We start from the raw sequence: 18,366 nt of genomic DNA, 5'->3' as shown, positions 1-18,366 counted from the left end.
TGTTAATGTAACAGAGGTTGGGATTTCTGAAGCTAATTATTATTTGGCTATTAACAATTTGCTATTGGTCTTTTAAAACTTGATAAAGCGCCTTAATTACTTGACCTTACTTTGAAATACAACAAAAGTGATGCACTTGTTTGTTTATAAATCACAATGAACAATATGAAAAATGCAAAACTCTTTGACTATAAACGATTAAATTAAACGTTCTATTGAGAAACAAATGTTTACCGTGTTTTTCCAAATAATAAAAAAATAGAATTCTACTATAAAAATAATGAATCGTATCTTTGGGGAAGAGAATGGACACTTAACGAAATTCTATTCCGAATTATCTGATTGCTGTCCCTTTTTACTTTGTTCTTTCTTCCAGCGCTGGCCAGAAGCATTGCTCTTGTTAATTTCAATCACAGCTATTAGCAATTTCACAGTAGCCACTTTGCCAAAAAGCTGTGCATGTCTCAAAACGTTTCAAATTTCTCACGCTTGTAGGAATGGATTATCGTGGATTGAATTGAGGTGACTGAGACCTTATTCTCGGCCCATGAAATCTCTTGAACTATATAATGAGATCAGGAAGGAGTGGGTTATGCCTCAGAACAGATTACCTAAGGCAGACGAGCGCTTTCCTCACTCGATGTTTGCTGCCCTTCAGTGGCGCACTGGTTTTTCCACAGTGTAACCCGTTTTATTTTTGCTCGTGCCATTAAAAAAAATAAAAAAAAAAACATTTGTTGGAAACTTTTAAACATAGCTTGAATGAGTGGCACACGCCAGCGTCATGGATCCTACAGAAAGGTGTTTACTTCCACATGCGTGATCTGCTTGCATTCTTTGAATTGTTCTGGCTACTTACTCACTTTTCATATCTGATTCTTCCCTTGGCCATTTACAGGCAGTTAGAAGACAAAAGGTCCTGGAGCAGAGTATTCAATCAGCCCAGGAGATTGATAAAGCCCTTCGCCTGATTCAGGAATCCCTCACTATCGTCGACAGGCAGCTGACGACATATGCTGCTGAGAAGATTGATGCCACGCAAGTGCCTTTGGAAGCTCAGGTAAGCCCTGGCTTCGAATGATTTGAAGGTGGCTTGTAGCACATAGTCAAAGGATCAGAAATTGCTTTCCACAGACAACTGGGCCTCCTCAGAAAGGCATTTTGAAGTACGCGAACCTGAACTCCTGTTGTACTCCTTTACTTACTCTTACAAGCGTTGTTGAATTAGCAAAAGTGCAAAGACAGTCCTTTGTATTCTAGGCATGTGTCAGTGCGTAAGAGTATTTTTCAGGATTGCTTTTTGACATAGTCCAAAATGACTTCATGAATAAACCCCAGTACGAAGCAATATCATCCAAAGACCAGGAGTAAAAGTAGTTGTGAGTGTGCACAAAGTGTGCAAAGGGGCCTAGTTCTGAGCGTGCACCCAATGTAAATGCACCCTGGTAAAAATAAATATCGTACAACTTTTATGTATTCAAGGATTTCAATGAAATTCTGTGCTAAGCTAATTTGAAATAAATACTGTACATAAAGCACTTATATTTTCCCACTTCCCACTTCCCATTGGTGTTTTTTTTTAGCGCCGACATGTTCATATGATGTGCTTCTTCAAGAATGGTTCCTCGTAAAGGAAAATAAAATTTTTTTTGCATTTGCCTCCTCGTTGTATTTCCTTTGAAGTTTAGGCTGAAATGGGTACAACGTTGTTTTGTTTACAGTACAATGCGTAGTATTTGCCTACGAAGTGATTCCAAGACATTTTTGAAAAGTCCAGTCCACTTCAAAGTGATATCTCTTTAAGAGAATCTATTTTTGTAACTGTAGCAGCAGCAGTGCTTCTTCACTTCTCTTAATATATTTCCTGGTAAAGCTGATTACTGTTTATGGCATAGGAGCCATCTCTGTGTTATCTTATCAGTGCCATCATACAACTAGTCGAATTTGTATTTATAAAAGCCAAATCGCGTCCTCAAGTAGCCAAAAAAATAAAATTCCCCCCACTTAAAACTAAACCTCTTATGGCACTGAGAGAAGGAAGCAAGTAAGTCCGACCGTTTCTAGAATTGATCCATTCGCCCTTAAATCCACCCATCTGTACATTCATCCTCCCACCTTTGCATCTGCTCTCCGTTCTAAGATACTCCTTAAAGTTTCCATCCTGTCCTGCTTCCATTCACCTTATGACTATTTTATCAACTAGCTGACCATTCCATCCATTCATTCTTTTACCCATTCATTCATACTTCCACCTTTACTTCTATCCAAGGGTCATTGTGCTCATCATCCATTCTCCTTTCCCTCCATCCATCCACCCTTTCTGTCTTCCTTCCATCCGTTCTTCCATATATGTACAGTCGCTCCATATCCTTTATAGAGCCCTGGTCCTAAAATAATCATACTTCCTCTATTTGAAAGAGTTATGTGTGTATTTCTACTATGGCGTCAAATTGCAGTTGCTGCATGAAACGACGTAGACATTAAAAGCTATTAAATTAGTCTGTTTGCTGTGTAAATTACAACTGCACATCATCTAATTGTGATATGCTACATTAAAAGTAAAATATTATTTTCAGAGGAGTTTAGGTCATGCTTTGCACGTGGTATGTAATTCAGTGTCTCCCTGTGAAATTTCAGAGCGTATAGATCCAGGACTGAAGATATCTAGGACATTGAGAACTGACGCCTAGTCCCTCTTGAAAAGTTTCCTCTTAATTCTGATGAGGCCAGTAACTGCAGCTGCTAGCAGAATTGCTAGCTTGTTTACTGTCATCCAGAGATCGTTGTATGTGAAATTCTTGGCGATTTGATCGGGAGTCACTAATTCCACTAGTAATTCTTCATTTTTTTTGTGGGCTGTCAGAGTCCAGCTTAGAATGGGCTCGACTTTCCCCACCCCTAGAGTTGTTTGTATCCCTGATATCAGCAACTACAGGAATGGCACAAGTCCATCCCATTTACCATGTCCCTAATGATGATGTCTCACACATGTAGGGTCTTACATGTACCTACCGGACTGATTTCATGGACTCTGTGATAAATCTGGTTATTGCTTGAGGGGGTCAAACCACTGACAAGCAACAGCCACAATCGAAGTCAGGATGAAGGACAAAAAAGACAAAAAAGTCACAAAATTAGCCTGTTCTTAACCCTTTGGCAGTTTGGTACAAAACAGTCAGGCTTAATTTAGAGTCAATATATAAAGTACCTAGCATTAAACATTGTAATAACATGAAAAACCATCACAAGAAAAATAGCACAATCATCCAGAAAAGTAGAGTATATTTCAATAAATAAAATTATATTGTAATGACAAAAAGCCAAACAGTAAAACTGTATATATGCCATTCAAAAGTCTTAAGTAAAAATAGCACCAAGAAGCCCAAAGCACCAAATTGGGGTTAACTGGTTGTGCCAGACCATGACAGAGTCATAAGTTTAGGCTGATCGCGATAGAGCAGGGTCCAGGTCCAAGAATGACTTTGGCCAGACGGACAGTGTACCTGTTTGTACTTGAACTAAGATGCAATTTCATGGGCCATGCTACGTCAAGTTGCCTCTGATCCTATGAGGCCACTGATCAAGAGCTGAGAGGTGCTGCATTGAGTTGTATTGCCCATCGTCCGGTCCGGTTCATACACACTATGATGATTTCTGCAAAGCAGGAATAGGAAGCTGGAAACTGTCATCTCATATTCCTTGAAGTTCACCTAGAACCCTTCACTTGCCACTGATTTGCAGCCCTGTATTGTTGATATCTTAGGTAACTAGGTTTATGATTAGTAGAAATCTGTCAGTGCTTTTTGATCTAATTTATAAAGGTTGTTTGGAACAAATGTGCAGTGAATACAATGGTAGAAATGCTATAACATTTTAGAAACCTCTTCTGTTCTTTACCAGATCTTGGTGGAAACAACTCAACCTTATAATATCTGAATGTCTGTCATATAGGAAGCCTTCCAGTAAAAAGAAAATGATTTTTCCTTACCTGGCATAAGTTTTGAAGTCCCTAAATGTATAACAATGAGTGAACAGATAGTCAATTAAGCAGGTGAAAGCAGCCATCATGATAATAAAGAACAATAGTATATTCAACTTAAAATTATGTCCTTCTATATTTGGTATTTGAAAATCTGCTGTTCTGGAATAATCATATAAATCTGATATGGAAACACCATTTTGACCTGTTCAGAACTGTAATCCAAACTTATCCCCAACCATGCCACTAACTGGTATCACCTCAGAATAATCGATGTAGCGTATAAGCCAATCTCCTCCTGTATGTTCCAAGCTGAAATGAGAACTTGCAGGAAACTGAGAGTTTGACAAATATGGGTTCTGTGTGCTAGGATTTATTCATAGTTCACAAGAAATGGGTATAAAACTGATGTTTACAATTTCACACATGGAAGCGTGCATTACTGATAGGACCAAAATGTATAATAATGATAGATACCTGAAAAGGCAAGAAGGAAGTCAAATGTGTGGCATCAACTTAATATTGAAAAATACAAGTCTGGATGTAGAGCGGGTAATCCGTTTTACTCTGATAAATTTGTGCATGATTTACAAAAGGAGATACTAGAAGTGAGTAAGGTAGGGTGTGGAATGTAGCAAATAGTTATAAATTGTTCAGTGTTGCAATTTGATTTCTGAAAACTATGCATATATCTTACCTTACTCATGATAAACCGAATCATGTTTATCTCACAAGTATGAAACAGTGTCCAAAGTGCAGCTGAGCCTTCGGAAATTTGGCATCAATGACATGGTATTGTCCATTATGTGTTTTGTTACAGAAAAGAGGGGATAATCCTTGGATGTGCGGTTACAATTAAATCAGATTTATGATATTCAGTTCCTCATTTTTCACATTCTCTCAATTACGTACTTGGATGAACAAAGAAAAAACATTCTTGCAACCATTATTGTGCTGAAAAATAAAATAGATTTCTTTGATTAGACCTTTGGAGGCTCCTGAGAAACTAAATGAATAACAGTTGATAGACTGAGTGACAGTCAGTTTTCTTTGAAATGGTATCTTTTGATTTTATTATTAACTACGTTTCACTTATATTTTTCTATGTTTGTTCTGCAGAACAAAAAAATCTGGTAATAATTTGAACTATGACTAAATCTAAATAATTTGATGGAGAATTGATTCATCAATAAACAAAGTATTCTTGCCTACTCCCGCTGGCCAAGTGTTTCTCTCTTGTCATGCATGATCTCTCTCTGAACATACTAATGTAGCATGAAACCACTTCAAATCCTTCAAGCCTGTAATAAATTGGACTGCTAAGCACTGGACGCAGAGTCGTGGAGGTCAAATATACCAACCATGATGAATTAATGTGATTTGTGATTATGCCTGTGACATAAATTCATGTGAGAATGACCAAAACCGTTATGGGGAAAAGTAGCCACAAAACAGCCTCTGATGCCTCTATCTGATACACAGAGAATCCTGTATCTGATACACAGGGATCTGCCTTAAACCCTGGGTTTCCAAAGACTCATTTAAGGTGGTGGGTTGCCATTTCATAGTACATAGTCTCTTTTGCCTACTTTGATTCCTCAGAGACCTGAGAGATGAGGGAGTGTGTCAACTGCTGTATTACACAGGCAACCGCTCTCTCGGAAATCCTGTCAGCAGGGTTACAGCTTTCTGCACTATGATAGTAAGCAAGATGGTGACAGGACATCCATGATGTTTCTTAAATAGTGATAGGCGGAAGAAGATGCTAACATTGGTGTGGAGGCTGACAGAATGTTAAACTTTTTTTATTATGGGTGAGGGTATTTTAAAGGGGCTACTTAAGTGGGTGGCAGACCCACTACTAGCATTTAATTTACAGGCCGTGGCTACATGTATTTTCACTTTAACAGGGTCTTATAAGTAAACTAAATATGGCAATTGGGTATAAGTCAATACCGCTGTGTATAGAGGAGAGAGTACAAGCACTTTAGCACCGGTTAGCAGTGGTAAAGAGCACAGGGTCGTATGGCCAGCAAAAACAAGATCAGCAAAATTAAAGGAGGAAGGCAGCTTTTCAAATAATTCTTCATTCGGTTAAAAAACCATAAAAGATTTACAAGAGTTAAAAACATTGAAACATAAAAACAATTAAAACCATCAGACATATCATATGTAAATAATCATCTACAATTACTTCCAGACCAGGCCTCTTAGTATCACAGCAGCAGAGATGAACTGATAAACGCTCATGCACATATATTTGGACTGTAAAAGCTGTAAATAAAATAAAGCAGGTCTGCACCTGTTGATATTCCAAAATTGTAACAGTACTAAGAACTTTTTCCTAGTGGCGGACTGGAAGGTGTAAAAAAAAGATGAAGTGCAGCATAGATTGAGGGGAAACAGAGTCACAGGGACAGGGTTCAAGAGCAGGCTCCAAATACACCTTCCTCGGATAAGCAACCAACAAGTGAACTATACCTAACCTAAATCTAATAAGGTAGAAACTTTAATAGGGCTCCAATCAAAATAACACGTAAGGCTCAATACCCTCCATGGTGACCAACAAGAGAAACTCCCCACCTGCCTCTTGCTCCTCATAGCCAGCATTCTGCGTGCCAAAAAAAGCTCAAGCAATCCTGCTTCAGCTGAGAATAGATAACGATGCCAGGCTTGATGGTGACAAAAAACACTCATCTCTGTCCAGGGCAACCAGGAGACTCTTCACATATCTAATCCAAGGGATCCTGCAAGCTGTTTCTAATAATAAGCAATCTTGCATTATTTCCCAATTGAGAGAGGTCTCATCCTAGGTCCAACGAGAGTGCCACAACATTACTGGATACAACCCAATACGATCCTGCAGAGGAGGAATGCCTAACTCTAATTGGCATAGAAGGCCTGATAAATGCTGTTAGAAACTGCCAAAACCTCCTCAGAATTTTTTTTATTTCACCTGTAACTTTGACACGTCCCTATAGCCTCACACTCCATCCCCATAGGTGACTGTTGAACAGCACTTTGCCTCATAGATGGCAAGCAGAGTATCCAGGTGCCTAGACCCTATCTTCCTTGAAAACTTAACAAGACCCTCCATGGTTTGCACAAATCCTAAGGAGCTGATGTCGACAAGATGTGACCAATCACTCCGACTATCAAAAGGGAGACCTAAATATGTGAATGTATGTACTACTGCTAGCTTTTCCCTCTGAATGTAATATAATTTCAAACTCATACGGGCACCACCCATAACCATCACATGAGACTTTGTGAGTTTGTCTTAAGTCCCAGGTTACTCATGAAGTCCACAAATGTATTTAGAATCTTTGGAGCCCAACCCCCATCCTTGACATCAATACACAATCATCGGCATACAAAAGAGCTGGTAAATTTTTAGATCCTACCCTATGGGAATCTGTTTCCACCTCACTCAAACAGTTGTCTAAGTCATGGATATAAAGACAGAATAAAAATGGGGCAAGCACACACCCTTGCCTCACTCCTCGTGTTACCTTAAGAGGGTCTGTACACTTCCCATCTACTCCATATCTGACGCAACCTGTAACATCCATATGTAATTTGTCAAGATTAAATACTAATGGTTCCTCAATACCCACTGCTAACATCTTAACCCAAAGCTTGCCCTATCTACCCAGTCAAATCAGAGGTCAAGTCCATAAAAGCAAGGTACAGTCGCCCTTACTTGACAAAACTATATTTACTAATGATTAGGTGCATGTTAAGACACTGTTCCACCAGGCCCAAACCTTTCCTGAAGTCATACTGGACCTCGGAAAGATAGCCTGCTCCATAACCCAAGATGCAAGCCTGGCCAGCAGCATTCTTCCCAAGATTTTACTTGTAGAATCAATTAGTAAAATAGGGTGATAACAGTGTGGATCTGCCCTGTGGCCTTTCTTGAATATGGCATAATATTTGCACTGGAACAAGATTTGGGGGGACTTTCACTATTGCAGGACTTAATACGTTAGTCAGAATTTGGGCCCAAAGAGCAGGATTATCCAAACAAATGTCAACGAGTACCCCATCTGGCCCTGGGGCCTTATTCCTTACACACTTCTCTAGGGCAGAGAATACCTCATCTAACAAAGGACTTGTCAGCCTACTGCCTACTTGGGTTTAAAATGTTCAAAAGGGGCCATAGAATTAACCTCACCCATGTTACTCCCTTGCAGCTTTGAGAAGTGTTCCACCCAAATTCTCAGGGTTGTAACCACATTAATGGGAGTTTTATGAGTACTGGTAAAGTAGGAAGCATTTAAGCCAATTCCCCAAAAAGCTGAGTATCCTTGCTTGCTGTTTGCTGCAACATGCAACTTTTTGCAGGCTTTCAGTTTTGCTTTCACTAATGACTGAGCTGACAAAAATCTCTGGAATGCACTTCTCAGTTCAAAGAAGACATTTATTATTATTTCACCAGGAGGTTCCTAAACAGGAGGTTAGCATGTAAAAAGCACACATTTAAAAAATAGTCACAGCAATGAAAGGAAAATATACCAAAATGATTCTCAACTGCACTGTACACAGCAAGAAAATGTAGTTATGATTATATTATGCAAAGCAAATAATGAAGTAAAAATTCATCACCATAGGGCCTGCCAAGCTGTTCATCTTTCTCATGCCAGCAAGACGATGACCCCTTTCAACTGCAAAAGAGGAAGAGATAACCACCCTCACGGGACAGATATCAGGTGTCCGACATCAAGAATCCTGATTGAGGCCACTCCACTCTCTAGCTGTCGCACTGGCTCTTTTATACTTTAAAAAAACGGAAGGAGCTTTCTGGAAAAAAAAACAACATGCTGGCTAATTTAGGTCAGAGTTCAAAGAAACGGATTGGAACTGACAAGTTTCCCAAGTTGTCTCTCCCAAGCCGTTCCCTGCTTGCACTATAAACATCAGTCTGGTGCATTCTTATCGTGCTGATTGCCTACCTCCCCCATAATATGTCCTAGCTCTTCGGTGAGAAAGAGCACGAAAATAAGCACAGTTTACAATGTGGAAAATCACAGACACGTTTAACATGGCAATGTCTAATGCTACGATAAAGTCAATAGGTAGCTACACTGAATACAAAATGTAGTTTGCAACTGGTGAACACTGGACAACTAATCCAGGCGCAAAGTGGTATAACACAAAGTCAGTGGTCAAAAACACATATTTCACTACATTCCACCCTTTTAATCAATGACTTTGTGCACTTCTCTCTCATTTTCTTTCTTTAAAAAAAAAAGAAAACATTTTAAGCAAATCCGGTTTGCATTGTACACAGCAAGATAATGAAATGATAAAAGCAATCACTATGAAGCAATGGAATTGGATTAATGTATTGATCTTATAAACAGTTAAACCCTACACACCTACATTGAAAAGACTGAAGCTTATATATTCTGATTGGGATAATAACTGATTGAATAGTGTCTCTAGGATAGCAAGTTGGTGTAGAATTAGATGAAAACATCATGAGTTCTAATCATGTAAAGGTACACGTCCACCTGAAAGGTTTCCTGGAATAGGAGTGTTCCCATACGTGAATAGTCAGCCAACTGGCAATTTTGCTTAATGAGACTGGCAGCAGTCATCAGGTAATAAGCCATGGGTTAGTTCCAGTGGAAAAATGTAATTAAACAAGTTGACAGAACATCCATGGTACTCTGTATTGTTCCTATGCAGAACTTTGATCTTTTAACCACAATTTGTGTAAAATGGATCCATGGTTTTGTACTTTAAAAGCAGCAGGAGTGTTGCACAATGGTGATCAGTTAGGTTCAAGTTGGGGGTGTGGTCCCTCCCCCTACCCCACACTCAAACACCAGAAGGAAGACCACATAGAACCCTCATGGTCAGTGGCAAGTTGTAGTAAGATCTGTAAAATAAACAAGTATGATTTTTCTTGCAAATAACATTTGTCATCTGTAATGTGCTTTCATTTTTCCTTTCCTTGTTTTATAATCAGCAAGACATTATTGGGGCCCTTTGCTATAATTTCTCTAGGTTCTGGAGGGCCATTTGGGGATTCAACCCACACCTTAACACTGAGGTTTTTATCTGCTGAATCACAGCTTCCCTTTCCTGGCACTGTCCGAAGGACTGGGACAGTCCCCTTCCTCACCAATCCTCCATAAACTGAACTTATGACAAGCTGGACAATTCTGTCTCCAATCTGTATGAATAAATCAGCTTCTCCACTATTTTCCAAAATAGCTTTGATTTCAATCTCTCCTTGTAACATTCCTCTCCCCAATTGATCTTTGACTGTTTGTGGGACAGATCTCTGCTGTATGTGCTGACAAATAGGACATTGCAAAATCACAGTTTTTATCAAATCTAGGGGAATGTGCATCTCTCTAATTTCTGCCCTACCGTAAGTGGCTTTTTCTCCAATGTGTCCATATTTCTGGTACGCCCACTTAGCCATCCCCACCAAGTCAGAATTCTGGGTTGGCACTTCTGCCTATGAACCTTTGTCTTTGTCGTCTGCAAGGGAATTGAACCAGTGTTCTAATGAGTCAATGGGACAATGAGCATCTATGACTTTACTCTGTTCTAACATTTCCCAAATTTCCTGCCTCAACTCTTTGCTCCACACCTCTTTTGAATGAATGAACCAGTTATGTGCATGCCATGTGGGAAGCCAAATGGCTAATCCAGTGGCATTGGACAAAGAATCAGTGTAAACATGACACATACCAGGCAGCTCTTGCTTTAGAGCCTGTCACACAGTGTCCAACTCTGCATATTGGCTACTTTTTCCTTCTCCTGTGGTAGACAACAACTTAACATTAGCTTGACTGTATGTCACTACTTTCCAATGTCTTGTGGTACCCACGTATTTCAATTAACCATTGGTAAAACAAACATGCTTCCTATCCTCAAGGGACAAGAATTCAAATGGTTCACTCCATTTCACTGATGACTCTTTTACCTGTGGTACTCCCTGCGCCCTCTCCTCATCCTGCACAGGGATTGTGACACCTGTTCATGTACGGCTACAGTGTCTGCCGGTCCTACTCGAGCCCCTTCTTGTATGTACCATATCCAGTGTTTATGCATGTCCTATACGGTGAGATTTAGGTGAACTCATCACCCACTGCATGATTGGTATTTCAGGCCTCAGAATTACATTATGACCTAGTGTTATTTGCTCAGTATCCACTAGAGACCAATAACAGGCTAAAAGCTGTTTTTAAAAAGGAGTATATTGCACCCCAAAGTCAGGTAGTTTTCTAGTCCAAAACCCGAGGGGCACCCTCATCCTCACCTATTTCTGCCACATATTCCAGTTTGCATATTGTCCCTGAACAGTTACATGTAACTTAATGTCTCCCTCTTGCACTGGCCACAAGTCTAAAGTCTGTTTAATTATTTAATTTGCCAAATTAAAAGCACACAGCTGCTCTTCACTCCATTCAAACTCATGTTTTTACTAGTTACTTTGTACCAAAGGGTTAAGATTTTACTCAGATGAAGGTCATGCTGTTTCCGAAAATCAAACAATCTCATGAAACTCTGTGTCTCTTGGTTAGTGCGAATAGTAAGAAACTGCAAACTCTTTTGTTTTACCTGTAACAACATCTCTCTATGTTCTCGATTCCACTGAATTCCCAGAAACTGCACATTTTGCAACATTACCTGTGTGTTGTCTGAATTAATTGTAGACATCATACTCTGCAAAAGTTGTCTGAATATACCAGTAACATCCTCAACTTCTTGCTCAGTGTAATCTTTTAAAGAATGCATTTCAACTCCTGCCAAAACCTGTGGGCTACTCTGCTCACAAACTATGCTCTGCTCATGCAACTCACACTGGCCCCCACCTTTTCTAACCTCCTCATTACTGGAATGTGAAAAGCCAGACTCTCCTGTAACAGCTTGGTAGATTTCAGCTTTATCTTGTAATAATTTGTTCTGACTAACTTGCTCTTTTAGTTTCTTATTTTCATATTCTAACTGTTTACATCTCTCCTGCATTTTTCTGTAAGCAGACAAAAGTATCCAAACCCTCTTATCAAGAACAAAAGGGACATCATTCAGTTCAAAAAGCACCTTTCTAAACATGAAAACACATTTAACACTTTTGTTTTATCCAAGCACCCATCCCAAAACTTAAAGTCCTGATAAACAAGAAAACACATGTGCTAAGACATCATAAGGCATTTTAACTTCACTTGCATTTTCATTAATGGTATGCGGTGCTTCCTTTAGCTCTTTCAATAAAAACATATTTACACTTTTAAATCGTGCACTCTCAACCTCCAACCTCTCTGTTTTAGACTGTCTGACCTCCACCAAAATGTTTTGCTTTCACTAATGACCGAGCCGACAAAAATCTTTGGAATGCACTTCTCAGTTCAAATAAGACATTTGTTATTATTTCACCACGAGGTTCCTAAAAAGGAGGTTAGCATCTTAAAAGCACACCTTTAAAAATAGTCACAGCAATGAAACGAAAATATACCAAAATGATTCTCAACTGCAATGTACACAGCAAATATATATAGTTATGATTATATTATGCAAAGCAGATAATGAAGTAACAATTCATCACCGTAGGGCCTGCCAAGCTCTTCATCTTTCTCATGCCAGCCAGATGATGACCCCTTTCGACTGCAAAAGAGAAAGAGATAACCACCCTCACGGGACAGATATCAGGCATCCGACGTTAAGAATCCTATTTGAAGCCACTCCACTCTCTCGCTGTCGCACTGGGTCTTTTATACCTTAAAAAAACAGAAGGAGCTTTCTGGAAAAAACCCTCATTTAGCAATTCAAACATGCTGGCTAACTTAGGTCAAAGTTGAAAGAAACAGATTGGAACTGGCCAGTTTCCTAAGTTGTCTCTCCCAAGCCCAAGCTGTTCCCTGCTTGCACTATAAACATCAGTCTGGTACATTCTTATCGTGCTGACTGCCTACTTCCCCATAATATGTCCTAGCTCTTCGGTGAGAAAGAGCATGAAAATAAGCTTAATTTACAATGTGGAGAATCACGGACACGTTTAACGTAGCAGTGTCTAATGCTACAATTAAGTCAATAGGCAGCTACACTGAATACAAAATGAAGTCCGCAACTGGTGAACACTGGGCAACTATTCCAAGTGCAAAGTGGTGCAACACAAAATCAGTGGTCAAAAACACATATTTCACTACCCTACAAGCTCTCATTATACCTTTGTCTCTGGGGACATGAATCTATCAACACAACTCCTCACTTAGATGATCCCCTTGCAATACAAACCTAAATGATTTACCTCTCACCCTTCCAACCAATCTGAATCATTTAAATAATTTCACTACCCGCTAATATACCCAAATGCTTTAGTTTAGTTTGAACATGTTGACCTATGCCATGCAATAAGAGTCATGAACACCCTCTCATCTTTAACACAAGCACAGGCACCCATGACCTACTGATAGACTTCAGTTGTCACATGCCATGCAGGCCTCACATCAAACTGAACTTAAAAAATCCTGAAACTTCCTCTAGTCGATTACGACATATTGGTCACCTTAGCCCCTGCCAAATCACAAAAATTTACAAACAGGGCATCAAAGTATCTAATGAATGTTTCAGTGCAGAAGTTGCTGAACTGAAACATATCAATTGCTGCCTGCCATGCCAATAACACAAGCCTTGAACAGAAAAGGATAAATCACACTACAAGGTTATTTGGAGGGAATGACAAATAGCATTAACAAATATGGCTTACTTTACCAAATGCAGTAACAAAGTACCAAATCAAATGAAGGAAATCGTCAACATTAATCATGGACATTTTAGTGTAGATGTCATGAAAAGCAATCCATGTGTTTCCAAACATAACTGTAAACACCTGCTTGACATTTTAAATTAATAATTGCAACTATTAGTGGGTCAAAAATCAGTTTTTAAGTATAGAGGTCTTTACTTCAACCATCAGAGAATTGTAGAATATTGCATTATGCATCCTAATGCACAGTACTCAGTCATATTCAAAGATCGCTCCTGGCACAATGGTGATCTCTGTACTTTCTGAGGAACTGCTGTCATGGTAATGAGGGCCGATGTCAGTTTTGAAGGCCGTCTATCAAAAGTTTTGTTTTTCAACAATAAACTCCAAATTTGTTTTTTCAAAAAGCAAATAACTAATGACCTCCACATCCAGATTTAACTGAAGGTTACATTGAAAAAGGTCATAAGAGCATCAGCTCTAAATAGGACAGGCAATGTGATGCCTCTTTTCCAAAGACCAGCATCATTATGGCAATTCCCTCCGTGTCCATTTGCGTAAACTTTCCATCACCTAAGATGGGTCTGTCTGATCTAAATGTGGCAGATGGGCCCAGAGTTTGTTGGATAGGGTTTCCGCTGTCTTTGTAATGGAGTACCCTGTCCACCAAACTTTAAATCAGACTCTCAGTCTCGAACCACAGTAACACCTTCTTTTTCATCACTACATTTACAATCTCTCTTCTCCTAATTCAATTCTCTGGACACCTCTGAACTGTTATTCCTCTCTTTCAAGATGAAAACATCTAAGTCATAACTTTTCCCCCAAGAACTGGTCCTCTGCTCGGTTTCCCATTTCAATGAGTACCTACCTACTCTTGAAACTAACACTGAAAACTTACATTTTATAATGATGCCATTATCAATCCCTTATAAAAAATATATATGCAGATGCTAACATTTTGTCAAACTACTGTTCAGTTTCCAACCAGCGTTTCCCTAGCAATTTAATACAAAATTACATAACACAACTACAAATGTATGCTGAAATAAATCATCTTGTACATGACCATCAGTCTGTATTCAGACCGCCAGGGAGACCTGAGTCAGGCCTAGTCCATATCTCTTCCTCTCTGTTGATGAAAACAAGAGAAAAAAACACATACAATGCTTGGCTTACAACACAGACAACCACACATTACTTGTAGAAGTCTAGACTAGTCGAAACACATATCTGTATTGTTAGAAATTGGGATTCTGGTTGGTAGAGATATGTACTCTGTCCAAGCAGGAACCACAGTCCTGGTCAGGGTAAGTCAGATACACAGCATAAAATAACCTGTGCTCACCCTCTGGTAGCTTGACACAGAGCAGTCAGGCTTAACTTAAGAGGCAATATTATTTGTGCAGAACTTCAAACAGAAAAATGTGGAAACTCCACACAAAAATAATCCACACCAGGTTAGAAAACTAGAGCTTAATTTAATAAATAAAACAAGACCAAAATGACACAAATCCAATAAGAAGAAGGAGAGATATGATTTCTTTTATATAAAAAAGGCAAAATGGCACTTAGAAGCAATAATTGCTTGAATAGGATATCTGTTTGTGCTGGACCTGGACAAAGTCAAACGTTCAGGGCGACTGCGAAGGAGTGCATGCCGGATACAGGGGCCCACTGAACCAAACTACCTTGATCCAGGATGTGTTTTTGTAGCTGAAGATGCATAGTGCAGCTGATGCTATGCGGACGAGATGCATCAATATGGCGGTTTTGAGTGCAAGTTGCTGGTTCTGAATGTGATGCATAGTTTCTGCTTATGCAGTAGTTGATGTATCAACTCCTAAGGCACCGGTTCTGAGGGCAGTGTGCCAGGTCCACTTAATGCAATGATGAGGATGCACTAGTTCTAACCCACAAAGGGGTGAGGATGCACCTGTTCTGATGAGGATGCATGAGTCCTTGTTGAAGCAACACTTTACATCCACTTCCAAGGGCCCAGGACTGGAGTGTCACCACCTGACAAGGCAAGTCTTGAAGGAAGAAAAGTCTAGGTGCTGTAGCAGGATGAGTTGAAGTCTTTTGTGTCCCTGAGACTCAAGAAAACAGAAGACCTGTCAACTGGCCCTTTGAGTCACTCTGGGTTCTGGTTGAAGAGATGTAGGTCCAGTCCTTGTCACTCCCAGGCAAGAGGTCTTCCCTTCCTTCCCTGGCTCCAGACTCACTAGGGGGGGTATGCAGTTCTTTGTATGTGGCAGGACTCTGCATTCTGGTGTTTCAGCCCTCCCTTTCATCCTTCCTGGGATGGCCCATCAGGCTGTGGATGGCCTGTCACACCTGAGATCCCTTTGTGTGTGGCTGTCTAGAGGGAATATACAAGCCCAGCAGTCACCCCACCACAGTTGTGTTTTGGGGATAGGCAGCGGGCACCAAATGGCTGAAGTACTAAAAAAATACTAACTTTCTAAAAATAAAAAGGGCAGATGATGGAAATAATGCTGAACAATGCAAACATTCACCCCCATGCACATATCTTGATGCACTCCATAGTGTTTTTGCTCCCAGCCACCCCAATGTGGACCCAGCCATATACAAATCAGTCTTAACCCTGCTCCCATGGGAACAGTCCAGCCTGAACTGCCAGGCCAGGTCCTCCTTGGACCAGAAACAAGCATCGTGGGACTTGTTTCAAGCTATAACCACTCATCAGCCAGGCTAGCTTGAATCCAGTGGCACAATGAGCATGGAACCCACATCTGGGCTTACCCTTCCCACTTAGGGTGACAAAAGCAAAAAGAACAGGTGCTGGACGGAATGCTAAGCAAATCAACCATCTGTTAGCAAATCAGATAACTACAAAACTGGGCCACAATTGCAAATTAGGGCAGCCTGGACTTGAAAAGACACACTTTATAGTTATTTTGAATGGTATGGAAGACTACATTCAATTGTGCTTGATGCAGGCAATATCTGTGGTAACATCAGGGAAATCAACAATAAATACCAGCCTACTAGACATAAACAGTCTCTCAAACAGTCAAGAAATGGCTCACACCCTGACCTACCATTAAGACCAGCTCTTCTGGCACTGCTGGATTGCCTAATAGGCCAGTCGGATTCTGCCTATCCTCACTCACTCAGCTTGTCCTCTCATTACCCCTTCTAGAGCATGTATCCTTCAGCAGTCAACAACTGGATGGGGAGGGGTGTTCTGGGAGTTTTTAATTGCATAAGGCATGCACCAAGGATGTCTCCTTATTTTACATGCAAATTTGTTAGAGGCTTGTTTGAGATGACATGGCCAAGCCACTTAGATAGAGCAGAAAGACAATGTCTACTTTGTTTCTTGCAAATAACGCTGTTTTAATGTCCATGACTTCTAATGAGTTTAAGAAACTCATAGATAGTTATGTACCTTATAATGGCATTCATTAATTACATACCATTTTCTCAACAACATTTTAACTATTGGACCAATATCCAGCAGATCTGAGACTTTTTCTTCCACAGCCAATGGAGAAAGTACATGCTTTCTCATATTTAGATTTACACCGTCATGGTAGTAAATGGACTGCCCACTGTACACATATGCCTTCTAGGAATCCGCACAGGGATTCTGGGCATGTGAACACACATTTAATGTAGTGGATTTCTGCATCATGAGGGTGGAGAATTCCACAGTTATATATCACTCTCATGCATTAGGAAGTGGACATTCTAAAGCATGGTTTTCCCTGAAGATTAAAGAATGACAACAAACATCTTAAGTTGACGTTATTCCCAGTCTCTTCTCTATCTCATTTCCATCCTAGAGATAGTTGAAGATTTACTTCAGCCACCGTATCCAGAAACTCCCCTGCCAAAATTGGAAATAGAAAAGATCAAACCCAGATTTCATGGAGGTGTATGATAAAAGTATATACAATCGGATGGCTAGGTCTTCATCGCCACCGTCTTTCCTTTGTTTCCATGTGCCCACAAATTCTTTCTTCTCTGTAAGCAAGTGCTTTGCAAATGCATAGTGCTGCCACCCGCTTGCTCCTCAAGTATGAAAAGGTCAAAGTCCAATTGCAGTTGCAAGCACTTCCACAAATCACTATGAAGCCATCAGTTCATTATTTGTTTTTTTACAGGACATATTAGCTAGAAAATACCTGTTTTATCTTTCAGAATTCACCGGTGACATCCTCAGGGCTGTAACTTGTAAAGTATTGTATACCACAGTTCATTGTTCCACAAACCGTTGTCCTTATTTTCACAATTCAATTGGAGTTGTCACAGAGGTGCTGTAACTTGTAAAGTATTGTACTGTATACCTCAGTTCATTGTTCCACAAACCGTTGTCCTTATTTTCACAATTCGATTGGAGTTGTCACAGAGGAACTTCTAGCACCCACGACCAGCCACTCCACCCGTAGTGCATTTAATTTACACCTAAGCTGTTGATGGACCTGGGGTCTCTAAACTTCAGGCTCTTAGAGTCATCATCAAACAGGGTCCCTCACTGGTTGTATGGACCTTTGGTAGTCAACTTGAAGTGTAGAGGGAGGGCATTCAAAAGTCATTTGCATTACATTAAACCAATACGAGTCTGTAATAATGATTGAGAAGATGGTGGACAATCATAAAGGTTTATTGTTCAGGTTAGTAGTACATT

The 18,366-nt window shown here is 39.9% G+C and overlaps 1 protein-coding gene across 4 annotated transcripts in view; it reads left to right on the top strand.

The window, feature by feature from the left end:
• Positions 1–18,366, top strand: part of DMD (dystrophin) — a 6,960,831-nt gene that overhangs the window by 2,270,560 nt on the left and 4,671,905 nt on the right. For all 4 annotated transcript variants that reach the window (XM_069204753.1, XM_069204754.1, XM_069204752.1 and 1 more), the window contains one exon: positions 899–1,060. In XM_069204753.1, coding sequence (XP_069060854.1) covers positions 899–1,060 — 162 coding nt within the window. The remainder of the gene's footprint in view (positions 1–898; positions 1,061–18,366) is intronic.

The sequence above is a fragment of the Pleurodeles waltl genome, chromosome 8 (genome assembly GCF_031143425.1).
Source record: "Pleurodeles waltl isolate 20211129_DDA chromosome 8, aPleWal1.hap1.20221129, whole genome shotgun sequence".
NCBI classification, from domain to species: Eukaryota; Metazoa; Chordata; class Amphibia; order Caudata; family Salamandridae; genus Pleurodeles; species Pleurodeles waltl.
Note: the sequence above shows the minus strand (reverse complement) of the source record. Positions and strands in the feature narration are given on the sequence as shown.